General features: G+C 42.7%; 1 protein-coding gene across 1 annotated transcript in view; it reads right to left on the bottom strand.

The window, feature by feature from the left end:
* The window catches only part of LOC146976640 (lissencephaly-1 homolog), a 49,709-nt gene that overhangs the window by 16,383 nt on the left and 6,547 nt on the right, over positions 1 to 26,779 (bottom strand). The window contains exons 2-5 of the mRNA XM_085796563.1: positions 25,288 to 25,597; positions 5,709 to 5,793; positions 2,182 to 2,256; positions 1,038 to 1,244 (exon numbers count right to left, since the gene is read on the bottom strand). Of these exons, the coding sequence (XP_085652689.1) occupies positions 1,038 to 1,244; positions 2,182 to 2,256; positions 5,709 to 5,793; positions 25,288 to 25,319 (399 nt within the window). The 5' untranslated portion in view covers positions 25,320 to 25,597. The remainder of the gene's footprint in view (positions 1 to 1,037; positions 1,245 to 2,181; positions 2,257 to 5,708; positions 5,794 to 25,287; positions 25,598 to 26,779) is intronic.

Consider the following 26,779-nt stretch of genomic DNA (forward strand, 5'->3'; position numbering starts at 1 on the left):
TTTGTGGCAGCACAGGCTGCAATGATGCTCTGGTTAGGTGTCTTGCAAGGGAGAGTGAAGCTGTCGGTGAAAAGAAGCAACAACGCAGCACTGTTAACTGTTTATACTGGCGTCAGACTTGGCTGAACGTAGCGGAAACTTTACTGTCAGAGAGGAGCTGTATGTTGCTGTGGATCTATTCTGTTTTTTGTTTTTTAAAGAACAATTTATGTTTAATGTATCAAATATTGTGTTGCTCATATTACAGAACGAGTTATTGCTTGTGTTTGTTGAACCACACAGATGACAAGGAACTTAAGAAGGAATCGCAATTGCAATATGGTTAACGGACTAATGTATGAGTGTACAGCCAGCTCTAGAACATATGACGGCATCTCTGACCTCAGCTTGAAATCATTACTGTTGTCACCTCGTTATGAATGTCTGACAACATATCAGCTGACAAGATTTCTCTTGGTTATACATATGTATGAGACAAAACAAAAACACAGTCTTAACCTTACTTCCTACTCCCTGTCAATCCCATTTTTTATCATGAAGCACATTGAGTTTATGTTTGCCATATGAAATGTGCTTTATAAATAAATTGACATTGACATTTTAACTTCATTTTAACTTGTATATGAAACCTTTTACTACATCAGCAGTGAGTAAATTCCTAAAACCCAAGGTGTCATTTAAGCATGACAGCTTCTTCTCATCTCTGGAAAACCAACGATTTCAAGCTCATCTTAAGACTTTTGAGGCTCATCGTCAACGTTTCCAGTATCTACTGTGGCTTTGGAAAGCCTGACATGTACATCATTAAGTAGATGCAGTTCATGTTTACGTTGAACTGGAAAGACAAACCAACAGATACACAGATCAGGTCTGATCACATGCAACGGAGGAAGACGACCCTGCAGGAATTCAGCAACAGTTTAACTTGTTGGCATCATGCATGTGTATGATTTGATAACCGTGAAAAGTTGAAACGCTATCCAGACCACCATATTAGCACAACAACAACAACATTTAACCCCTTCAGCAACACCCACCTTTATTGTAGCGTCCTCAGAAGCCGACACCATGACGCTGAAGACCGGGTGGAAGATGACGCGGGTGACCGGACTGCGGTGGCCACTCAGCGAGTACCTCTCTGGGGGGCGGGGGATCCACTCTTTGGGGTCTCGCTTCTGAGTGACAGGCCCTCCCAGGGTGATCTCCTCTTTAGCTTCATTCAGTTTGGATTCAAGCTCCATAACCTGCCAGAGAGCACAGGTCAAAGGTCACAGTGTCAAAGGTGGAAGTGGAAGGTATATGGAAGAGGTGAGTCACACATCTATGTTTAAACTGATTGTGTTGCTACAGTCTGGTAAAAGTGTAAGTTATTTATAAGTTAGGTGTCTTTCCGAAGAGCAGCCTTCCTTTGTTTAGGTGATATTTTATTATATTGATTATTTATTTATCTTTTCTTTTTTTTTTTTCTGTTTCCAATTGTCAGAGGTGGAAAGCATGTACAGCCTTGCTACTTGCTACTTGCTACTCTTGATCACTGATATTAACTAATGTTTGTGCTCCATACCATGTACAGGGTTACTACACACCCTAATTTCCAGACTTCTCGGTAAAATAAAAAAATCAAATAATTTGTGACATCTTAGTAATTAGATGTGTATCATGTAAATCAATTAAGCAATTGATGGTTTGTTTTCATTATTCTGAATTTGTATGCCATTATGTCACCAAATAATTTCCAGGAGATTGTACATACAAAATAATTAACCCAAATAACTTCACATTAGACCAAACCCAGATAAGTATTAAAGTAAATATATTTCCATACAATAGTTTCTGTTTTGCAGACCTGGAAATGTATAAAATCAAATTCCATACTTTTCCATATGTAGATTAGCTCCACATGTGCATATTTCTTTAACTTTTTTTATTTATTTATTTAACTCAAGACCAAGTACATGCAGGAAAGTGAAATAAAAATGCACAAGTGGAGCTAATCTATAGATATAGGGTGTTTCAACTGCTGAAGTTTTAAACAAATAACTGCACACCAACAGTTGGGTTAATGTTTCCCTGCTACACTTGTTTGAGTGTTAACAGTGGATTCAGCAGTAATGTCATGAACCATTCACAAGACTACAATCCCCACAAGCGTTCTTTGAGGAGGAAAAAGCCCCCACAAACCTTCTTTTGTAATCTGATGACTGAGGTCCATTTCTTTTCCAAAAGGCCGGCGTACTTCTTATCCAATTCTTCATTCTGTGGGGGAAGGAGGGAGGAGGAGAGGGGTTGGGGGGAGAAAAACACAGATATCAGCAAACAGGCAGAGAAAGCCAATCAAAGTAGTGGGCTCAGCATAATCTGGGAGGCATGTGGAGGGGAGGGGGGGGGGGGGGCAGTTGGGGGTGGCATGTTCAAGTCTTTGGCTATAGTAAGAAGAAAGAACAGGGAATTATTTACACGCCCCTCACAGGCCGACGCCGACTGCCAGACACCACCAACCTACTGTACGACACACACACCCCGTCCCCAGTCCTAATCCCTCTCACACAAGCTAATCTCCCGCAGACAAGGAAGACTTAGACGGTTTACACACACACACACACACACACGGTGCAGGAGGCAGCGGTGAAGTTAACTTGTGGCGGTGCCGGCCGACACAGGCCTGAGTTCACCTGCAGCCTCATACCAGGACCTGGACAATGGCGCCGTCTACATAAACGACCTCGTGGCTCAAGACAACACACAGTCTGTTTCTGCACAATGTGAAGGGGTTTCTGTCAACACAAACTAACATAAACTCAATAAAACTATAAACTAATAATTATTTTCTTTTCCAATCATTTTCTGGATTAACTGTTTGGCCGACTACACATAATAAAATAAATAAATAAGAAAAAAGTAAAATATGCTCATCAATCATCATTACCCAGAGGCTACGGTATCACGATCTAATGACTTTGTTTATAGCCGTGTAATATGACATCACATCAATCAAAAGTCAAGGCAGATTTATTGATCATTGGAAAAAAGAAAAGCCATAAAACTTCACATATAAAAGCAAGAACAGGAAATAACGGAGAAAAAAGAAACGTAAAAATGTTTAACTATAAATAGCTTGAAACAATTTTGTCAATTCCTTTGTCTTCTAAAGGAAAAAAACTTAAAAAGGTCAACAGCTTGTTCAAAAACATGATGATGACTTATCTATAATATATTAAAAATATTCTTGAGGACCATCTTTATTTCCCTAAAAGCAATATAAACACACAAAGGCAAAACAGCTAAATAAAGTCTAGTGTAGAGTTTCATTCAACACACAATACACCAGCCTTGGTGGTGCTGTGTGTGTGTGTGTGTGTAATCCATGCCTCGCGGCTGTTACTAACTATCAAAGCATCAAAAACCCACATTGACAGACAGCCACGAGTGTCAGCGATGGAGAAAATTAGTGTTTCGCTCCAATTTCACGAGCAGTTCCTCAGCCTGGGCTGGAGACAAAGCAGACATCCTGGAGGTGTGGAGAGAAGCAGGCGACGCCGAGGCCTATATTTAACACTTCTCAATGACACCAGGTTGTTCCTTCCACTGTAAAGACAAAGACAAGCGCCGAGGCAGAGGGGGAAATGGAGGAGAAAGAAAACAGAGAGCGAGAGTAGGGAGCCCAATTTGGACAAGTCTGCCATCATCTAATCTGCCATCTGCCTGGAGACTCTGCCCACCACACCAACACACACACACACACACAAAGACACAGGGACACACACTGACACACACAAAACGGCAAGTGCCAGACTTCATTGTAGCCTACTGGCAGTGGGTAATACATACGTGTGTGTGTGTGTGTGTGTGTGTGATAGAGAGAGCGAGAGCAGACAGGTATTCACATTTTCTTTCACACAGAAATAGAGCGTTACCTCTATTAATTATTCCTACTATGAAAACCTGACACAGCATTAACTTTAAATACAGCTGCTCAAGATGCCGTAAAGAGCCGAGGAGAAGAACATTTTATTCAGCTAACCACATTTACATAGAAACCACCTTGGTTATATCTGTCCAATCACGTGGTTTCAGGAAACCGGTGGTAGAAATCACTTGGTTTAGCAGGCTGCTGCTGCCAAAGTCTACATTTGGCTGAGGACTAACACCCAACAGGGTGAACCTATCCCTCCGTGCCATTCATCTATTATTCAGTCTGCTTGCACAGGGCTGCCGCAGAGAAAAGGCCTGGGAAAAAAAAGAAAAGAAGAAAGGCAGAAGAAAGGAAAATAAGGGGGTGGGGTGTCACGTGAAGGCAAGGTGCTACAACGAGGCAGAGCCAGAAAGAACGGGATTAAAACAAGTCAGAGATGACGAGTGCTTCACATGACTTGGTTTTATTTTTTAATACTCCCACATAGGGATGGGTACCTTTCGCATTTGAATCGATACGGTATCGATACTCGGTACCTGGGAACCGATATCGGTACCAATCGGTACCTGTTTTCGGTGCTTTTTGTGTGTGTGGTATTTAATAAAAAAAATCAAAATGTCTAAAATTGTAATATTTACCTCTTAACAACATCACAACTCCTCAGCCTTTAAGAGAATTTTATGTTTTAGGGATGGGCAATGATTTTCATATAATGGAATAGTCATTAAATGAAAAAAAAAAAAAAAGTTTATGAGACTATAGTCTTGTCTGAAAAAATGTCAGTTTTTACGGTGGGAGATTGACTTTATGTGAATCGATACTCGGTACTTTGGTGGGAATTCGGTCGGTACCAAAAAAGTACAGAATTTCGGTACCCATCCCTACTCCCACTACTAAAACATCTGTGTTTTGATCGCTCTGCTCTTGTGGGGGTTCGAGCTGTACTACAACTCATTCTATAAATAGAAAAATGTCTATAATGTTTAAATGTCTTCAGGTAACTGCAGGTGTTGCATCCACACTGGAGGAACGGTGTGAGGATCAAAGACTTCTCTCTACTTAATCTCCCTGACAGTGTGTGACAACTTTTCACTGTAAAGGATCTGATGGTAAATATTCAACGTGACTTCATTTATTTTATTTCTCCATGTTGTGCAGGGGACAAAATGAAGAAAAGGAGGTATGAGAGGGATGTAGTCTAGACACACTTTAAGTCAAGGCAAAACTGAATGCTTTTGTGTTTCTGTTATGTAAAAAATGAATGACAGATCTATGACGAATGAAAATGCACTTGTTCTTTGTGTACAACCGTAAAATCTATTGCAAACTAACACGACATTTCTGCTGTGATTTCCACCTTCATATTGTTCATTTTTTGTCAACATTAACAGCAGAATTATAGTCAGTGTTACAGTAGAGGTATTTCCAACCTTTCTTCATACATTTTGATCTCAATGCTAAAATTGTGCACTATAATATTTACATGGTAAAACCGTGATCACTGAGCATATTTTAAACCCAGCAATTTCTCATTTTTTCATCAAACGTACACACACATGTCACTGTGACATTGTACATGTTACACCAAGTGGATAAAAGCTTTTTTTTTTTTGCAGGAGGCTGTAGCACAGACCCCTAATCAGACAGAGCAGCATAATTGGGTGCAGGTGCTCCCGGTCACACTCATGAACATGTTGAGTGAAATGAGAAGTAAAGAGGAAATCAAGGCATATTGTTGGTCTAAATTGGTGTGATTGGCTGTGCGGATGTGTGTGTCCACCCTTAATCTACTCACATTATCTAATTCCGCCTCCTTCTTGAAAGTGGAATATGCCTCTTCGTATCCATTGGAACGTAGATAATCGGCTATTGCTCGATTTCTGAAACAGACAAAGGGAACCCGTAATTAGTTCTCCTGATGAGCAGATCAGATGGTTGTTAAAGTGCCACGAGGAGCGACACCAGTAATGAAGTTGTATTCAACACTGTAAAACAAAAGACACAAAATGAGAGATGCAAATTATTCCACACTTGTCACACATTCAGACGGTGTTATCGGGGTTTCAGCTATACAATAAAAATGCTTTGCATGCATAAAATCAGTCTAACACATAGAGCTGGTCTCTAACAATTCACCCAGACGGTCTACACTCTCTCTCTCTCTCACACTCACACCCCCTCTCCGCCTATTTGACACAAATGGAGAACACATCTGTCTGGCTTTATAATGAGCTCTTGTTGCTGTGGGCAAATAATAGGAGGGGATGACTCCCCGTGGTGCAGATATAGGGAAATTGAGAGTCAGTGTGTACATCCTACCACACACACACACACAGAGGGACAGCAGTATATTTCTGGCTGTTGATATTTTAGCCCTGTTCACGTCCTTCTCAGGTTCATGCTTTCACACAAACACAAGCACTTAACACTGAGACGGTGGGAGAAGCAGCAGCACTATGTGACACTCCTACTGTTTCAAAGCTGTGAGGAGAGAAGATCAGACAGGACAGATGACAGAATGAGACAGGCAGAGGTAAAAACAAGAGCAGGAAGCTACCTTCAACCTTCCTGTTGTTGTCTCCAGGACTGCCTTAAAGGATAATTTCCGTTTTTTACAACCTGGACCTTATTTCTAGCATAAAATACGATCATTTTACTCACCCAGACAACTTTGGTGTCATTTGGAGTTGTTTTGACGAAATTAGCCCCAGTGGAGCGGCGCGTATATCCGTATAATGCGAGAGCACGGGGCAGCGCAATGCAGCCTCTAAATAACACATTATCCGCCGCAAAACTCGTTCATTTCACCAATATTTTGTTATGATACACTAGTGCTATTCCCCTCCGAGCCCGTGGTGGCATGTTATCAACATGCTGCGCCTGTAGGTTGACTACTAACCTCTTATCTGGATGATGACATCTCCGACCGCTGCCCGGCGTGGCTAACTTGCTACAGCTAATACTATGGTTCGTTTCTGCGTGTTTCTGACTTGTCAGAACAAAATGAGCAGCTGGATGAAGTTCAGCTTCCACAGGCTTCCTCTCCTCAACCTGGACTCACTAAAGCTCCGGCTAGTTGAGATAAAAATGAACCTGAATGCCGAAGCAGAATGCAGGGGTGCAAACTCATCCGGGGTAAAAAAAGGTGACAATACCAACCCCCTAGGGGGGTCCGGGGGCATGCTCCCCCGGGGAATTTTTTTTAAAAACCTAACTTTAAAGGTGAATTTACAGTCAATTTTAGCATGAGACTAGGGTCCAGATTTACTCAGGTTTGCAACACCTGCACAATCTGTCTCTCTGTGTTTGGTTTTGAAATATGTGAAGGGGGTCTTCAGCCTATGCAGGTTTAGCATGAGCAAAAGCTGTGCAAAACTTGGAGAATCTGTCCCTTGATGTCCATCAGATGAACCTTGCAAACCTTGCCTTCAAACTAAATAAAATTTAATACAGACTGATTGGTTCATTGTGAAACATAAAACATATTAAGCGGCAATATGTATTTAAAAGATGTTCAAGTAAACGGTTCGGTTTTGTGGTCATGGTTTTCGGTTCGGTTTTGTATACTTTGATCGTTGGGAAAATCAATCATGTCTTGTATATTCAGGTTAAAACTGAAAGAATGAGGCAGTCTGACATCTGATACATTATTGTGACAGTCTGAGGTTAAAAGTAGGTGAGAATCTGGCTGCAAGGGAGGAGACATTGATAGTTCCAACATGTTTTAATTTATTGGGCAAAGAAAGTTATCTAACAAATGCTAAGAACAATTAGATATTCACTGAAATATATAACCTATATTTATTAATTGTGGTTCTTACAAAAAATATATCTTATAAAATATAAAAGCTAAAATGTCTCTTAAAGCTCTGCCCCTTTAATTAGTGCATAGTAAATAATTTAACTTTAGCCTACTACTTTTACAACCACATTATTTACCAGCAACATAAAGTGAAACAGAGGCAGGTGTCCTGCCACAGTCAGTCAACCTCCTCCTCCTCCTGCTGCTGCTGAACAGGTCGCTCTGGAGCTAGTCTCGCTCGCCAGACCCTCCTCCAGAGAAGAGGGAGACACTGGAGCTAATTATGCTAAACGCGCTAATCGCTAATTGGCCGCGATCGCGATCATCACACACACGCGGTCCCATACAGCACCTACACAACGCTGCTGGCGCATCTTCTAGCTCCGACTCTTTCACTCGCCATGCTCAAAAAGTCGCGTTAGTTAGTCTGTATTAAAAGTGAAGCTTCAGGTGTATATTGCCGGACAGAAGAGGAGCGCTGCCACCACTCATCCAGATAAGGTGCATGCGCCTTAAAGAGACAGGTGCTTCGCCTCGCCTCGCCGGACCCCCCCCCCCCCCCCAACTTTTTTTTTTATTGCGGATTTACACGAATCACACAAATGACCAATTTGGGATCCAAAACGGCGAATTTCGCCGAAAGGTGACAAGTTTGCACCCCTGAGAATGATTATTATCAGAATGAGCCGGACAGCAGTCGGAGATGACATCATCCAGGTCAGAGGTCAGTAGTCAACCTACAGACCCCGGATGTTGATAACATGCCACCACGGGCTCGGAGGGGAATAACACTAGTGTATCATAACAAAATATTGGCGAAATGAACGAGTTTTGCGGCGGATAATGTGTTATTTACAGGCTGCATTGCGTGCCCCGTGCTCTCGCATTATACGGATATACGCGCCGCTCCACTGGGGCTAATTTCGTCAAAACAACTCCAAATGACACCAACGTTGTCTGGGTGAGTAAAATGATCTTATTTTATGCTAGAAATAAGGTCCATGTTGTAAAAAAACGGAAATTATCCTTTAAGGAAACCCACCACACACTAACAACACATACACAGCTGCCATTCACACTCACACCACTGGTTTGCAACTGCAGCCCAATTTACCAAGACTTATTCATGAGGTTCAAGTCAGTTAGTCTAAATAGTTCAGGCTGTTATTCTCTTAGAGTGAATACAGGATCTCCCTGCTTCCTACTCTGGTTCTAGTTCCAATGCTTTATTCTCTTTATTCAGACTGCGCTAACTTGACTCGCATCGTTTCACCAAGACTCAACCGACACCCTGACTGAACTCCCCACACATCCTTAAACCTCTACATATTTGTTGTGCAGGTTTCTTCATGCAAGCTAAGACAACTGTTTCAGATTGACATAAAATAAAAAATACAATAGAATAAAATAAAATAAAATGTATCATGTGAACAATGTTTTTTCTTCATTTCACTTGAAACAAACAGATCAAATGCCAGACTTGGCAGAAAAACAAACTACTTAGAAAAACAGAGAGATGACCTAAAACTCACAGACAAAGACAGTGAATTCATGAATGTCTGATAAAAATGCAATTTTCTTCTAATGGTAATACAATATTTCTTTTGATTCCAGACCTCCTGTGTTTGTGCACAGTCAACTCCAGCGTTAATGCCAGGAGGAGCCAGACAAGCTGTCAGGCAGCGATGCTTTGAGGTGCCAACATGAAGGGGGTGGGGGCTACAATCTGTCGGCCCAGCCTGTGCCCCCCGTGCCCTCTCGGTCAGCGTCGAGCACCGAAACCCCGTCTCCCTCTGCCCACCTGAATCCCCATGACAACGGTAGCGGGCCTGATTACAGCTCAAGGTGAGCAGGAGGTTATCTGCTGCTCTGACAGGCGGCCGGCTCGAGGCCCACGCGGCTCTGCTGGTTCGTCTTAGACTTCATGTACGGGCAGGTGAAGGATGCTGAACGTGCTGTGGGTGTGTCAGCAGAGTGTGTGTGACCCGGTGCGCTTCCACCGAACCCAACTACATGTTTTACCAAACTGTCAGAAGTAGGGATGTCACGATTACTTGATTTCACAATTAATCGCGGTATTAAACGCCACAATTATTTAATCGTAAAGGTTCCTAAATACCGTCACTTCCCAAAATAGATTATGTCGGAACCATATCGGCAGATGTGCTCCAAAATGAAGGTAAATGCTCAGATACTGGTCCATTTATTTAACGTAACATTGAATTGGTAGAAATTTAAATGTTAGTGTGTCATTTGTATTTAAAAAAAACACACAAAATAAAACAAAAAACGATTAAAATAAACAACATTTGGTATAGACGACAATTTATGACCTGAATGAATATTTCAAACACTTCCCCTGGGGGGTTAATAATTGGTCATACATTAATAGATACTTGAAATATTTTGTGTAAACAATGAGTAATGTAATTATATTTTGACTATCTTTGATTTTACACATTCATAGTGTTGTGAAATGAATTAATGCATAATAATCGTGATAACCGTAATACCGTGATTATTTCTTTGACAATAATCGTACCAAGAAAATGTATGATCGTGACATCCCTAGTCAGAAGACAACCTATCTGGTCTCATGAGGACAGCAGCGTTTAGAGGCAAAGAATCATGCTAATCTGCATGACCCACATTATCTCTATTTATTTTTAAGAAAGGATGTTTGTGGATCTAACAGCTCCTCACTGGCCGCTTGTGTAACAAAGGTCACTTTGATGTAGGCCAGGTTTATAATCAACCTTCTATGCTGCATATATAAACCACATGGTGGAGCAGTTTAATATGTAGCGCCATGGGTGGGGGGGGGTTAAGTGCTATTGCATAATGTTAAAGGCATATTTCAACAGTTTGGTAAATTCGCCCATTACCATAATCCCTATAGTCTTTAGGAGTAGGTTCGTTACAAGCTGTTTTTAGATCGGTCGGGCAGAGATGCGAGCGACCTGCACATTCACCACGCTATGAAATAATAACGTTAGTCGACTAATCGCAGTAAATGACGACTATTGGTCGACCAAGAAAATCTTTGGTCGGGGGCAGCCCTATACAAGCAATGTTACGTTATTAACCGTGGTGAATGTGCAGGTCACAACTTGTCCACGAGAGCGTTTTGGAGTTGTTGGATTGTGTATTTGATGAATTTTGAGGGAAACCAAGAAATTCCATGAGCCTCTGTAGCATTAGCTGAGCAGCTCGCATCTCTGCCCCACCGACCTAAAAATAGCTTGCACTGACGAACCTACTGCTTTGACTTTAGGGATTATGGCAATTGGTGCATTTGCCAAAATGTTGAACTATCCCTTTAAACAAAAAAAAACCCCAAACAAACAACAACTCTGTGCAGAGCTAGATATTATGATGCATTATACAGTATTACAATAAAAAATCAATCAATAATTTTGAAAACAGACTGATATTTCAGCTTAAAAAATGGCTAAAACGATGAAACACCTGCTGGTTCTAGGTGGTCAAATGCCTTTCTTTACCATATGTGACTACTTAATACCTGTGGGGATTTGAACTGTTGGCTAAAGAAAAAAATGGCATTTAAACACACCATCTTAGGCTGTGCTAAACTGTAATGATCATGTTCCAATATTTTGGGGCATTTTATAGACTTAACGATAAAAGAAAATGAACAAAGAAAACAATCTGAAGCTTCGTCAAAAACAATGGCTGGTTGCACCCTTAAAAACAAAACACTTTCAATAAGCTCACAGAAGTGTAGTAGCTCAGCAGCGGTGAATAACGGTCACTGAGCCTCAGCGCTGACAGGAGATAACACACACAACACACAACACAAGCCCTGATCCCAGCTTCACCTGGATGTGTGGGCTCCCCAAGGACCGTGCGGAGGAGGGAAGAAAGGACCGAAGTGGGAGATGTGTCGTACTGTTGACAGAAGGGAGAACCAACCACTGCGTTTCCATGGTTATCAGCAACCTACAACTACCGGTAGATGACGTGTCGGGGAGGATAGTGAGAAAGGGCGTCATTCATGTGGACAGAGAGGACAGACGGAAGACAGGAAAAGCTGCTACTGACTGAGTTGCTTGTGTGAGATCATATATCTTGCTATCATTACTGATCATGTTACAATAACGTTTTACAAGTAACTACGGCTATTCAAGCCTCACATGACCTCAGACGTGGCTGTGGTTGGTCAGAGCTCTGGTACAGTGCTGCTCTCTAATGCACTATAAAGGCTTAATGGAGTGAGAGAGAGAGAGAGAGACGTGGATGAGACGAGGGGGAGATGCATGAGCTCACCCCTCTGAGAGGAGGTGAGTCAGACAGTCTGCCTGTAGCATCACTTCCTCCCTGTTCTTCCTTCACATCGCTGTGGAGATGAGCAACACTGACTAACATGGCCTCCATCTATTGACAGACAAACTACATAGTGTCTAAGTCAGTGTTGTTTTTGGCAGGCATTTTAGATTTAGTCTTAGTCTTATTGACGAAAATACTTATTAGTTTTAGTCAATTTTAGTCACTTCTACAGTGTTTCCTCCAGGATTTTTTTAAAGAGTGGCGGCGAGGGTGGTCTGATCGACTGGGGGGGGGGGGGGGGGGGGGGGGGGGGTGGGGGGGGGGGGGTGCGCGCGAGACCGGCTCGTCGACTGATGACATCATTCATATTTTTACCATCATAACTAAAATCCCAGGAGGAGGGAAATGCTCTGCAACAATCTGTATTCACTGACTGACAGCTCACGCACAGAAATGAGTCCACAGAACAGCAGCTTTATAAACAACAAACTGTAAATCAGTTTGTTTTTTTGTAACATATACAGGTGCAAAAGAAAATACTGTAGCTACTGTTCATTAAACAATTAGGGAGGAAAACGACACACAGGCCTCGTCACCATCACAGTCCTGCTCAGTCACAGTTTTACTCACAGTTTCTGTTTTTCCTGGTTGGTTGCTGCTGTTGTTGTTGTTGTGCGCGACGTAAAGCTGTTGATATGAGCGGAGTTTTTTTTTTTTTTTGAATTCCCGGCAGCCCGGACACACTGCCCGCGGAAGCAGCAGCTTCTCCTGCTCTCTCTCTCCACGCCGGTCAAACATCGACCCGTCTGTAGGCTACTCGGTTTTCCACACACACAGGTCTGTCTCTAGCGCTGTATGTAGCCTATGGATGTGTCTTGTGTGCAGACGCAACTGACAAATATTTATAGACGGACAAGCAAACTTAATCATCATTTATTTTATTTTGAAAATTGACCGGATTCTCTCGCCTTTTCTGTGCCCGACTTCCTGTCTGGTACGCGCTCGTTCTATCCAGCTTGACTGCGCTCGTATTTTTTTCATTCAGCGCACTCAGCTGTTGTTTCAAGCCGCTACTCTTGTAGCCTACTACCACATGATCAGCGACTAGTCGACGTCAAGCTCAAAACGTCATTGTGGAGCAGGGGACTAGTCTGTGCAACCCCTAGTGGAAAACCTGCTTTACATTGTTTTAACATAAAAAAAATATATATATATAAAAAAAAAAATCATCATTCTGAAGGTGTGGCGGCTTTTATTTTGCCGTGGCGGTGCGCCACGATCAATTACATGTAGCGGAAACCCTGTTCTATATATGATAGATTTAGTCTAGTTTTAGTCGACGAAAACTCAAAAAGGTTTTAGTCTAGTTTTCGTCAGTTTTAGTAAAAAAAAAAAAAAAAAAAAGTCTTTTAACAAATTAATTCAATAAAGGAATGGTTTTACACATAATGTTTCCACCCAGTGGCAAATACTTTATGGTCTAAGGATTATGCATTAGCCTACACACAGATAAAGTGGTAACAGTAGCCTGGTGCATTCAGTTTTTTTTCTGCTGGATTATATTTAAAATACGTCGATATATCTTCTCGTCGAGTGACGGCAGGTGTGTTGAGCAGAGTGTGCGCTGCATGTCAGGTGGTGGTGTGACCACAAGGATGGGATGCAGATAGCCTACTTTTTGATATTAATTGACAGATTACACGCACAATAAGCAGAAATGTCATGCATTTTGAACGCACCGCGGTCACCGTCTCGTTATCGTCATGAAAAAAAGGGGCGTCAACGAAATAATTTCGTCATCGTCATCGTTAACGAAAACAACACTGGTCTAAGTGATAAAAACAGCATAATTTTTCTTAAAGCACAGATTATGATACTTCCAACTGAAGATACGCTAGACAAAGAACATAACCACACGTGACACTGATGAACTACAGACTCTAAATGCTCTGATTAAATCAAGTCAAGTCAAGTAGTTTATTTGTCCCAACTTGGGCAATTTGGTTGCAGTCTAGGTGTTAAAAACATAAAAACATACATTCCAACACATACATATGACACCTCAATAGATATCTAAATGGGAGAGAAGTAGGAGTTTTGCTTGGCTGGTTAGGACGTAGCCCAGTGTGATAAATCTGTCCATCATCACAGACACGGCAAACATCAGAGGACAACGGGCCAGTGCTGTGTGGCGAGGTGACCACTGTCTCTAGATACACACACTCACAGCTATACTGCTGGAAAAATGACACAGAAACATCTGATTTCACCTTTCTTTCAACCCCAGTTTTGCTGACCTTGCACACTGTGTGACGTCTTTTCAGAACTATAACAAAACTAACTCTCATTCAGTTTAGCCAGATATCGTCCAGAGCTCTTCTCTTGTCACTCTTTCAATTCTCTTTCAATTCTCCCTAAAGGAGGCAGGAGATGTTTCTCAGAACTGATATGAATTAAAGCTATAGGTTAAATCACAGAGGACAGAATCTTCTAAAGCTTTATAAGTTAAAGAACCTTAAGATGTCAGCGCTTCTACTCAATCAAACAAAGGAACTGATTAATCTACACATTAACAGTAGGTTGGGTTGGGTTGGGTTGGGTTGGGTTGCATGGTAATACTGTATCAATATACAGACACCAAGTACCTGAACAGACTAAGATGTTTATCTCATTAGACAAAACAGATGTTCAAGTTTTCATTTGGTGACATAATTTTTCAATTGAAAAAAGCTGATAAACCATAATATAATCGCATTTACTGTATGTGGCAATAATATTGTACCATGATAATATGGTATGACAGAGCCTGAAAACAAAGGCTTTATCTTGCAAACAAACTTGACACCAAGGCCCAATCCAATTTCTCTGTGATAAAGTGAGAAGTGTTAGAAATAGAGACCACTTAGCGTATCCGACATGGTCTCCTATGTGACGCGTAGTGACGACGTAGGAGATATTGTTAAGATATTGTTAAGTATCGAAGGTAATTTCATCTTGCACTATGTTCGGAGTCTGCCTCCGATTTTCCCCCGATTTAAGGGGTAGTTTTAAAGGTTGAAAAGCACTTCCACTTGCTCTTAAAAGAATCGGGACACCCTACCCCTACACCAGAACGAGCAAAACCAAGTGTGAGGGTCAAAATCGAGTAGAAGTGGCTAACGTGGGACAAGGTCTTAGTCTTACTTGAAACAAACCACTATGTCTACTTTTACTTGAAACACACCACTATGTCTGCTCAGAGGCTGAATGTGTGAAAGATGGAGGAATAAGGAGCAGATTCAGTGAAGTGGTGGGCCGGTGGAGGGCTCAAAAAGTTAAGCTTATTCCTCGCTCTTGTACTGAACAGCCGATAACATCTCAACTTGTTACCGAAGACATTCCACTAAAATCATATGACAGGATTGCATAATCGGCCAGCTACAGCTGGATCTCTGTGAAAACTGTAGCCAATCTACCAATACTGTTGCCTTATTGATGAGCAGGAGCCCCAGGCCCTGGTTAATGAGACGAGTCACCTGAAGGTATCAGCGCCCAGATCAACCAGACAATCAACACAACCACATCATCTGAGAGAACATTTGGTTTATCAGCTTTCATTCACCACAAAGCCTCTTTTAAGACAGATTACCATAACACACTTACTTCCAATGTGAGGCAGGTACGATGTGGGGGGTGAGGGGGGGGCAGTCTGTCTTTATATAAGTCAAGAGCACTGCAGTGTGGATCAACCCTCCAGCCCAGAGAACACTTCAAAGGGGGGAACCTCCAACACATTATGATCTTATGGAGGCCAAAGCCCCTTCCTGATCTTCTTACTGAACACAAACTATGAACAATGAGTCGATATGAGCATCAGGAGTAAAGGGTCAGGGTTGTAGTAAAGATATTTAAAAAAACAGCTGTCTGGGCTACACACAAATCCAAAATAATCACACACTGTCCTCCTAGTGGGTGTGTAGCACACACACATGCTTTGTGTCACGTGGTGATGGTGGTGCTCTGTTGATTGAGCTTAGGCCAGAGCTTTAACCAGTCAAGTGGACTTTCTTAAAACCCACGGGCTTGTGTAGAACTCAAGCTTGGATAAACAAAGGATAACAAGGACCGACAGGCACCGATGAGGAACTAGACACAAACATTTATAATCGATCTAATTATTTCTCCTGAGTCACAAATACCTAGAAATATATCTGGTTTTAATAAAGTTATTAAGGCTGTGGTGACCATCTCTGCTGAGTTTGGTGTTCCACTATTGTTAAATGCTTTTTTCTAAGGAATCATTTAACTTGTGGCCGCACTTTTAAGTTGTATTAAAAGATTTGTTAATTTCTAGATTTTTTAAGTTAATGTACTGTTGTACTACTTGTTTATACTGTCTATTTTTAAAAATACCTTTTTTATCTTACAATATTGTGGCTGCACATAAACTGTTTTCTTGATTTATTAAGTTAAGTTGCTGTTGGTATCAGATAGGGCTGACCCAAAAAATTCGAAGCTTAGTTCGTTGCCATGGTAATCGATCATGAAGTCTGTGATCGATTGTTTTTTTTCTTACTTTTTTCCTTTTTGACACCGGTTCTCATCGGCAGTTGTTACATTACAATGAATAGGCGACTTGGCATCCTGGAAACCTGCCCATTACTTTCATTATTTCCGCTACGATCGCGCACCCCTAACCCTACTCCTGAGGGGGGAGGGGGGGGATTCATTATAAATAAAACCGAAAGAATTCTGCACAGCTCAGACAAGATTGTTTCAAAGCACATATCTGCTATGTAGGAAGCGGCCATCTGGCCAAACCAAGCCGTCGGGGAAGAGCAGGGGCCTTAATTAGAGAGGTGACCTACAACCTGATGGTCACCCTGGCTGAGCACCAGAGACCCTGCGTGGGGATGATGGAGAAACCTCCAGAAGAATGACCATCTCTGCAGCACCACACGGTCACTGGACAGGACCATGAAGCCAAGCACACGGCCAATGAGTTGCTCAAACAAACAAACACCTCTTCACCTCAGACTCAAGAAGACCTGAAGTTGTAATAACTACTAAAGGTGCTTCAACTAGTAGTGACCAAGTGACATAATACATTGGATTATGCAAATGCAATGCATTTCAAATTTATTCAAATTTTTACTTTAAAAGCAGAAGTAAGCGATATATTTGTGTTAATATAAGTGTTAAATAGTTGTATCTTCCGACAGCAATCACTTACATAGAGTGTTTGGACTAGGGCTGGGTATTGTGGCCAATTTCCTGAATCGATTCGATTTCGATTCCTAAGGTTCTAAATCGATTAATCACGATTCGATTCGATTCGATTCGATTTCATTAGAATCGATTCAATCTCCTCTTAAAAAATGAAAATGGCTCAACTCTGTTACAAAATACAATGTTCTTTATTTTTTTCTTTTCACCATAGACGATTCAGCTTTTAAGTGTTAACTTAACTAAATTTGACAGTATAAACTTGAACTGTAAATAAAACTGTCCCAAGTCTCAAAAGGGCAATTTTGAAATTAGAAAGGAATTGCAAGTGAAAGTGAACTTGAACTGCAACATTCCATCACTGCAAATTGCATTAATTAATTAATTTATAATTAAGGCATTGTTTCTTTAAGTACAAAGTGTCTCAAATCAAGTCTGCAGCAGCTAAAGCTCCCTCCCTCCCTCTTGAGGGAGGAAATGTGTAGAAACGGAGCCCATGGTAAATAAAGTGACAGTGAATGTGTGGAGCGGTTCCTGTGACGAGTCCGGCCCGGTCACGTCGCCTATCTCCAGAGTCCGGGCGTCATGTGTTATGATCCGACGGTCATAAAGTGGAGGAGAAAAGTCGCACTGTGAAAACACGGAGCTGCTCGTGTCCTTTATTCTGCGGTAATACGCTCACCTGCGGCTTGAAGAACATGCGGTTCCTGTAGATGTCTGTGTGTGTGTCAGCGCTTCACCGCTGCCACACACAGACACACACAGCGTCGGAGCGCTCTAGTGAAACAATAACCTGCAGATCACCTGAGCTGACGTGATCTCCGCTCGTAGTTTGGTTTGGTTTTTAATCATATCAAACACAGCAATAGCTACATTGCACAGTTACAAAGAGGAAGAAAGAAACTCCGCTCGTAGTTACTGAGTCAGAGCGTCAGACGTAACCGCGCCGCTGCTTCATCACGCACGAGACTAACGGGGGAAAAAAATCGATCTCATGCCCTCTGAATCGATATTACAAAATTTAAATGAAATCGATTCAAAATCGATTAAATCGATTTTTTTACCCAGCCCTAGTTTGGACTGAAACACGGGTCTGTCAATCACTCTGCTCTGCTCTGAGCCCAGGAGAAAACTTTCCTTGTATCCTACAACCTTTATCCAATGAGGAGAGAGAACGGCATAAAGGGGCAGTCCTCTCTGTGTGTGCAGCCAAGGGATGCACCTGAATGTGGTGACGTAGGGACGAGGACCAATAGATCCATGACGAGGGCGGGGGCTGCTAACTCCATCGGCTGACAAGACGTTATGGTGCGTTCAAGGCAACTCGTAACTCGTGTTTTTCCGACCTGTGAAGTCGTACCAGTTCGATCTGGTACGACTTCACGGGTCAGAAGTTACGAGTGGCCGTTATAGTGACTTTCACAGGTAAAACAGGTCGGAGAAACACGAGTGGGTTGCCTGGAACGCTACAAAGTCGTAAGTCGTGACTTGAAGCTGTAATTTACGGTTTCAAAAGCCTGCCTGGAACGCAGCATTAGTGAAAACGACCGGATTGCTTACTTCTGCTTTAATCATTTGGTATTGATTACAAATAGATAGAGAAAAATACAGGGCAGGGTGATAATTTGACGATGATACATATCCATCCATATATCCATCGCTAAACACATAACGATCAGTTTCATAAGCCGATCAAGTCGTTACGTCCTTACAGCCAATCACAAACGCTGACCCAGGCGTACTCTGCCTCCCAACCAGGAGCAGAAACATACACAGGGTTTATTACCTCAACATTATGTATATGTTATTATTATGTATCAAACCCAGACTCAGACGGTCCTTTGCTGCATGTCATTCCCCCTCTCTCTGCCTCCCATTTCCTGTCTCTCTCTCTCTCTCTCACCTATACTATCCATTAAAGGTGAAAAAGCCCAAAAATATACTTTAAAAGAAAACATTGTAAGAGTTTGGCCCACCACCCAAGCTGAATAAATGGGCAATTAAAAAAAACCCTCTACACTTGTATCCTTGAAGCGTCGGCACAACAACAACATCCTTCTACAAGTAAACGATGATTCCTCGTCGGACCAGCATATGTCAGTTAATTCACAAAGGCAAATGTGAATTAGTTAGTTAGCTCCTCTGAGTTGAAGGTTGTGGTTGTGGTCTTTATTTACAGTAGGCCATTAAGCATAAAACGCAGCACAAATACATAAGAAATTATCAATAAATTCAAAATAACTTTTTTATCAATATACTTTTTTTTTTAATATCGCCCAGCCCTAGAAAAATATTTCAGCAAAAGGAAAAAGGTGCAACAGAAGGAAATAAGAAAAACGTAGGAGGGATCTAAACACAGAGGTCTAGGCATTTAATCTGTTATGTCATCACATTCACAGCCAGGGGACGATGGAAAAAGGACAAAAATCACATGAACCAGCTTGTAGCCTAAGACATGGTGGAGGCCGAAGGGATTTTCTTTGTGCAGCAAAAAGAAAGTTCAAAGCGAAGGCCCATCTGCACATGGGTGCCCTCAGGTCTTCCAGGGGAGCAGATAGTTTGTGCTCTGTATCTATTTTTACTGCAGGCCAGCGGGGACGAGTCCCCTGACCCTGGAAACAAACACAAATGCGCTTTTCATTGGCTATGCTCATAAAGATAGAGCTGTTGTGAAGATGCTGCACCATCGCAACATCTGACTGCGGTGCTGCTGACAAAAATCCCAGTTTAGGGGACAAAGATTATGTCTCTTTTGAAAATGTGTTCGTCCACATTGGGGACCTGGAAAGACAAAAACAACAAGGAAGGACAAACTGTCTTCTCTTGTTTTGTGCTTTAATAATAATAATAATAATAATAATAATAATAATGATACTGAGTGTTCAGATTATCCACTATTCCACTACCATCCACTACTGTGTTTGTTTGACTTTTCCCTTTATCCTCAATCTTTTATCATTAGCCATCAAATGTATGTGGTGACACTATGAGGGACTCTGAGCCCTTAGTTGTAACCGACTGGACCAAACTGGTTAATATCAAATTAAAGTAAAATTATGCACCGACGCAGTGGCAAATGTCTGTTGTAACAAGAACGGCTGAGATATGACTTTTCATACAAGTTCTATATGGCTGATAATATTTCGACTATAAAGCTGCATGTGATTAGGACTCAACACTTCTGCCTCTGTGAAGGATCTGAGTGTTTGTATCACAGAGAGTAGTAACAATTCAGGCCCCGTCCAGACGAATCCGTTTTTTTCGAATCCGGATAAATACTTTATCGGATCGGCCTCGCGTCCACACGAATCCGGCGTTTTCGGGGGGTGAAACGGTATTTTTTGAAAACGGGTCCCAGAGTGGGAAAATTTGAAAACGCCGCCCCAGCGTTTTCGTCTGGACGGCCAATACGGATTTTTTCTGAAACGATGATGTCATGCCCCCCGCCGCTCTACCTGTAACCTGAGACATACACACACACACACACACCGCTGCAGCTGCTACACACTGACAGTCTATGGACGTAACAACAACAACGGCCGACTAACGTCGCGTCGCTGCGGCTGAATCACACCTGTTTAATCATCACTGATTGTAATATTTACTCTGACACGACGCCCTGTCAACATTTAATCCATGTTTGAGTTTGAATACAGCGGGGAACTTCTTCTATTGAATTACAGCGGGGACCCGTCTTCTTCAGCTGTTTTAAGTGTTTATGTGATGCAGGCAGCGCTGCAGCGACACACACGCTCCACACACACGCCTGCAGTATGTAGGTACTACAGCGTTTTGGGTCGTTTTCAGGTGATCCGTGTGGACGCAGATATTTCTGAAAACGATGCCGTGTTTACGGAGATTTTTTTCAAAACGATTAAGAAAAAGATCGGATTCGGTGAAGCCGCGTATTCGTCTGGACGGGGCCTCAGTTTCCTACTGTTACTTGATTGCTTCTGACAGTTGCAGATTCAAAGTCGTGGCAGAGGCAAAGAGAACCTGCTACGGGAACAAAATCCATTTATTCGCCCTGTGATGGTAAACAATGCTGTGGAAAAGGAAGGGGGTGGGCTCAATGAAAAGTAAGTGCTGATAGCTGCTGATGAACTGTTCACTACTTCCAGGAATCACTCCCTCAGCTGCTGAGTTTCCCAGAAGGTCCTCGTGAGCTTCACTTGCATGAGGCTGCAGGTTAGGAACAAGGATCTTACAGACACCTTACAACTTTCTAACACGGTGAGAGCTCCCACTGAGAGGAATGCAACAGATGCCTGAGTGTGACTCGACTGGTCCCACATCAGTTTCCTGTAAACTATGGGGGCAGAGACTTGTGCAACCGAGGAGAAAAGAGGGGTGTGCGGGGGGTCCTGGCAGCTTCTTCTGAATGGCAAATAGCAGGAAAGATTAGCATTCCAATAGACCTCTCCATAACAACAGACCCCTCCCACAGAGCTGATCTAAAAACACAGAGACACTGTTGGGAATGTTAAGAGCCTTGTCATGTGAGCGTTGATGCGTTTGTCAGCGCAAGACAGTGACAACAATGACGGTCGACGGGGTCCTTCGTCTCGCTGCCAGTCGATTGGCTGCTTTTTAAAACATGCAGTTTGACCGTGTTTCAGAAGTGAAGCGGAGAAGCTCAACCAGATCATCTCATCCCACTCTCATGACCTTGTGTCTCACATTGAGATGTCTTATCTTTTTATCTCTCGCCTCAGGGGTTAATTACTGAGCCCACAGACTCAGACACACAGCCAAATTACGGTTTCCACAATCATCATAGCCACTCTCACTTTTGACACTTGATCAATGTAAACACACAGCACAGCACAGCACAGGGGCAGATCTTTCTCTGGTTTTGTAGGCAGATTCAGGACATGTTGGGTTTCCCTGTGGACTGATGGTTTTCACTGAGCCGGTCCATGCAGCCTGGCGCAACATCCTGCAACCCTGTTGGTTTCCTTGCATGTACTTTACACTCCAGGCTTGTTAGGAAACAAAGGGGCAAAATACTATGTCTTCGGGAGTAGGTATCGAAGGTGGAGACAAGACCTCATTGGAGATACGTCTTTCAGTCTTCTTGAGAGGTGCCAAGGGGAATAGATAATCAATTTCCTTGTTTGAATCAGTTCCCTTCCCTCAATACACATTGTTCCCTGGAAGTAAAGAGGTTGTCTTCTCTCGTAAAAGGACCATTTTTACAGGAGGCAATGCTCAGGCTTTCAAACTATTACCGAAATATAATTTGTTTGGGCATGGATACATAAATCAGTCACCATTCTCTCTGGTACTATGACTGGCGCTCATGTCATTGGGCTTTAAGGAACATCTGGTTCAGATCAACACAACAGTACCTCTGCTCATTTGACCCACATTCTCAACCAGATGAGAGCCACAGTAACGAGGCCTGTCACTACACGTCAACAAGAAAGTCAGAGTGAGGAGAAGAGTGGACACCAACACGCCAAGCATAAAGCAGGTAGGGCTGCATAGTTCATTCAACTATCCAGACCAGGTGCAAAGACCAAAGTCCGATGCCCAAACATCTGAAATTGCAATGTTTTTTGTTCTTTTGCATATTGTGCACCCCAATTTTTATATGTTATATGTTGGGGTCTGCAGATGGAAATTAGCTGGGAGCTAAATCTGGTGCAACCATCTCTTCATTGTCTGCAAATGATTAATGTCATTGCACACTGTCCCTTATTAAAGCAGAAGTAAGCGATCCGGTCGTTTTGGCTAATGCTGCGTTCCAGGCAGGCTTTTGAAACCGTAAATTACAGCTTCAAGTCACAACTTACGACTTTGTAGCGTTCCAGGCAACCCACTCGTGTTTCTCCGACCTGTTTTACCGGTGAAAGTCACTATAACGGCCACTCGTAACTTCTGACCCGTGAACTCGTACCAGATCGAACTGGTATGACTTCACAGGTCGGAAAAATACGAGTTGCCTTGAACGCACCATAACAGTCCTCGTCCCTACGTCACCACATTCAGGCGCATCCCTTGGCTGCACACACAGCCCTTCATGCCGTTCTCTCTCCTCATTGGATAAAGGTTGTAGGATACGAGAAAAGTTTTCTCCTCGGCTCAGAGCAGAGCAGAGGGATGGAGAGACCCGTGTTTCAGTCCAAACACTCTTTTGAAGTGATTGCTGTCGGAAGATACAACTATTTAAGACTTATATTAACACAAAAATATTGCTTACTTCTGCTTTAAACAAAATAAAATAAAACTAAAAAAACACACACACTAGGGATGCAAATTATCGAGTAATTCATTAATCGATAGTTGATAGACCTTATCGATCGATGATCGATTAATTGATAAGCGGCGATTTTCCTGAGAACCTAAATTTAAGGGGAAAATTCCTTATGGACTTTACACTAGTATTTGTTAATTTATTTTAAGAGCACAGCACAATGAAAATGTTTAAGTAGCACGTTATTTGGGACAGAGAGCTCTGAGGTTGAAGTCCTATCATAATGAGATGAGATGAGAGACACCGCTGCGTTTCCATTACAGATTTTCGCAAAATAAAAGCGATATTTCTGAAACTTCGAAAAAGTGCAATTGCTATTTGCGGGTGTTTCCATTGAAAGGTATTTTGCGAATGAGCCGTAATGCGTCTTGCGTTTCTATGGTGACGGCACAGCGATCTCAGCTGCCGACAGCTGTTGCTGTTATTGTTATTAACAAAGACGAAAACAGCGCTTGATTGCTGAAAGGCAAAGCCCGTGTGGCGCTGCAGCGGCCACAAATAAGGACGCACTCACACGGGCCAGTTGTTGTTCCGTACCCTGGCCCGCACTCACACCACCTCCAACCCAAGCTGCTCAAGCACGGCTGCCTCCGTTGATATAGAGGGATTATTTGTTTACCAACACAGCGGATGTGCGCTTTAACCTGACTGCAGAAAGAACGGAGCCTTTTAACACCAGCGGTGATGAGGCGCTGTCGCGCTGACAACAATATTGTGTCCACACACCCGTACTGGTTTATGTGACTTAAGGTGACATGTCGGCGCAGGAGGGAGTGGGAGCGTGGATGCGAGCCAGTCTCCTTCAACCATGCAGGGAAAAGGGGAATGATAGGAAAGGGTTTTCTAATTTATTGAGAAACAATGCCCAGGTCAGCAATGCATGACAATAAACATGTGGTTCATTTGTCCCCTCAAGTTACATAAACCAACACAGCTTGGACACACGCGCTGTTCTCCGCGGCACCGCAACGAGCGCTTTTTTTTTCTTTTCTTTTTTTTTTTTTTAAATTAAGCTCCGGTAGCGACCGGCTAAACTACGGTAGGATACTGTAAACCAGCGCGGATCCGGTGTGTTTATCAAAGCTTGTCCGCCGTGCTGAGGCACCGGGTCGGTTTGAGCTGCGTTCAGGCTGCATTACAACTCCTCAGGCAGCTCCGTGTCGGCGGCTTTTTGACTCGTTACTCACTGGTCGTCTGTGTGTTAGCGATGGTACAGCCTGAGTCCCGTATAGCTACAACAGGTAACAGTGTTGTCTCTTTTCACCTCCTCTCCCTCTCTCCCTTGTGTGCTGCAGTGCGCAGCGCTGCACAAGTTTACACAGAGATCTGCTACATTATGTCGGCTTTGCTTGTTTACATTTCACAGTAAAACTCCCATTGAAAAGGAACGATTAATTGCAAGTAATTTAATTTAATCGATTAAATTCTTATCGACAATTAATCGATAGTCGATTAATTGTTTGCATCCCTAACACACACAGATGAGCGGTACCGTGAGGCCATCGTTTTCAATCAGCGACTGAAAAACAGCCGTCACTTAAAAAAGAAATCACAGACTGTGATGAGGATTGGTAGTGGAGGGCTTCTGCCCCTGCCAGCAGTGGTCAGGACTGACCCCTGATCAGCACACACACACACACACACCTTCACCTGTGATCTGTCATTGGCTGGGGAAAAGACATCGACTCACCACCCCAGAAACAACCCGACTACACCAAAACATGAAAACACTCTTTACTCTCTTTTAGTTTCTCATCATCTCATCACATCATTTGTGCGACGATGTGACCGCGTGTTGTGAAAGGTGTGCAGGTAACTTACAGCTCATCTCGTTGCCGTTGTGACAGCACCATGGCGACGTGTGGGTGGGGCCGGGAGGGATCAGGTGGTCGAAGGTGAATCGTGTGCAGCTGCTGCGCTCTCCTCAGTCAGGAGGTGAGCTGTGCAGAACCAGGCAACGCGGACGAGGACGTGCCGTGTACTCCAATGACGGGCGGTTGGTTCTGTCTACACAAAGACTCGGACTGGGAAGAGGGGGGGAGTGCAGGAATCTGCTCCCCGACCAGCTGACTCCGGGGACGAGTGAAGTGGAGAGCCTGCAAACCAGTCACCAGCCAAGTCTACACTGCATCTGAAAAGGAGAGAGAGAGAGAGAGAGGGAGAAAGTCAGCATTAGGTATGCATGACAGATAACATGAAGAATGGGTGGGGATGAAAATGTTTATAGGCCAGGAGTGCTGCATGTCTGCACCAGTTTACACACAGACAAAATGGCTGAACTATCTGTCAGAAATGGGGGGAAAATAGAAGCAAAGGAAAAAAATACATGTATTGTATGTTCTACCAGGAGGAGAATGAAGTTTCAACAGCACGCTGCAACAAGCAAATAAAAGACAGCATAAACCCATCTCTCTAATATTAAAAAAGCCACCTACTTTCCATAACATACTCTCCCTCATTTGCTTTTCAGCACCAGTCCTCTGATCTATGTCCACAACCTACATGTGCAATATGGCAAACAATGATCCCATGAAGTCTGTTTTGACACTAGGGCTGGGCGATATGGTGATATTAGATCGTGAAGGATTAGAGCGTGTAGACGATCTGCCAAAGTGCAGAGATCGTAGGATCGTCTGGGGCTCATTCTATAAACTGCAGTTCTATGCTGCAAAGCGCAAACAAAGGACATTTGCAAAGTTTGCTAGAAGAGATAACAACAGTTACTTTAGTTTATATTTTTATTTGACCCTTTTCAATCAGCTATTTAGTGTTTTGATACTTAAAATCCTGTTAAAATGACTGTGTTGAATAAAACAGTAATGTCTTCATTGATATTTTACTTTCATGTTAATTGAAAGCTACCTTTTATGTTGCAAGAGTCCACTTTATCAGAGTGTTGTTGTTTACCTTTTACTATGTTTACGTTGTTTGCACATGTTGGCAAAACTGCAACTATTTAGATTAAAATCTGTTCAGAAAGGTTCTTTGGCTTAAATTGTCTATTTTTCCTTTTTTCGATTTAAGATCGTGATGAAATCGAAATCGTGACTTCATTTTAAAAAAATCGTGATATGATATTTTTGCCTCATCGCCCACCCCTATTTGACACAATATCACAATCTTGACAAGCACTTCACCAAAACAGGCACTAGAAACACTAACTATGAGCTACAATAAGCCTCTTAGTCTAATGGGACCAGCCTGACTAAACCTCGGCTGCCTGGGCCGCTAAACAAAAGGTACAAGTAGAGCCAGTTTCCTTCTGCAGAGAAACAACACGGCGTACATGTCCATTAGACACACACCTGTACAG

This window comes from Trachurus japonicus, chromosome 13, assembly GCF_045865225.1.
Source record: "Trachurus japonicus isolate A0001 chromosome 13, Traja_1.0".
Lineage (NCBI taxonomy): Eukaryota > Metazoa > Chordata > Actinopteri > Carangiformes > Carangidae > Trachurus > Trachurus japonicus.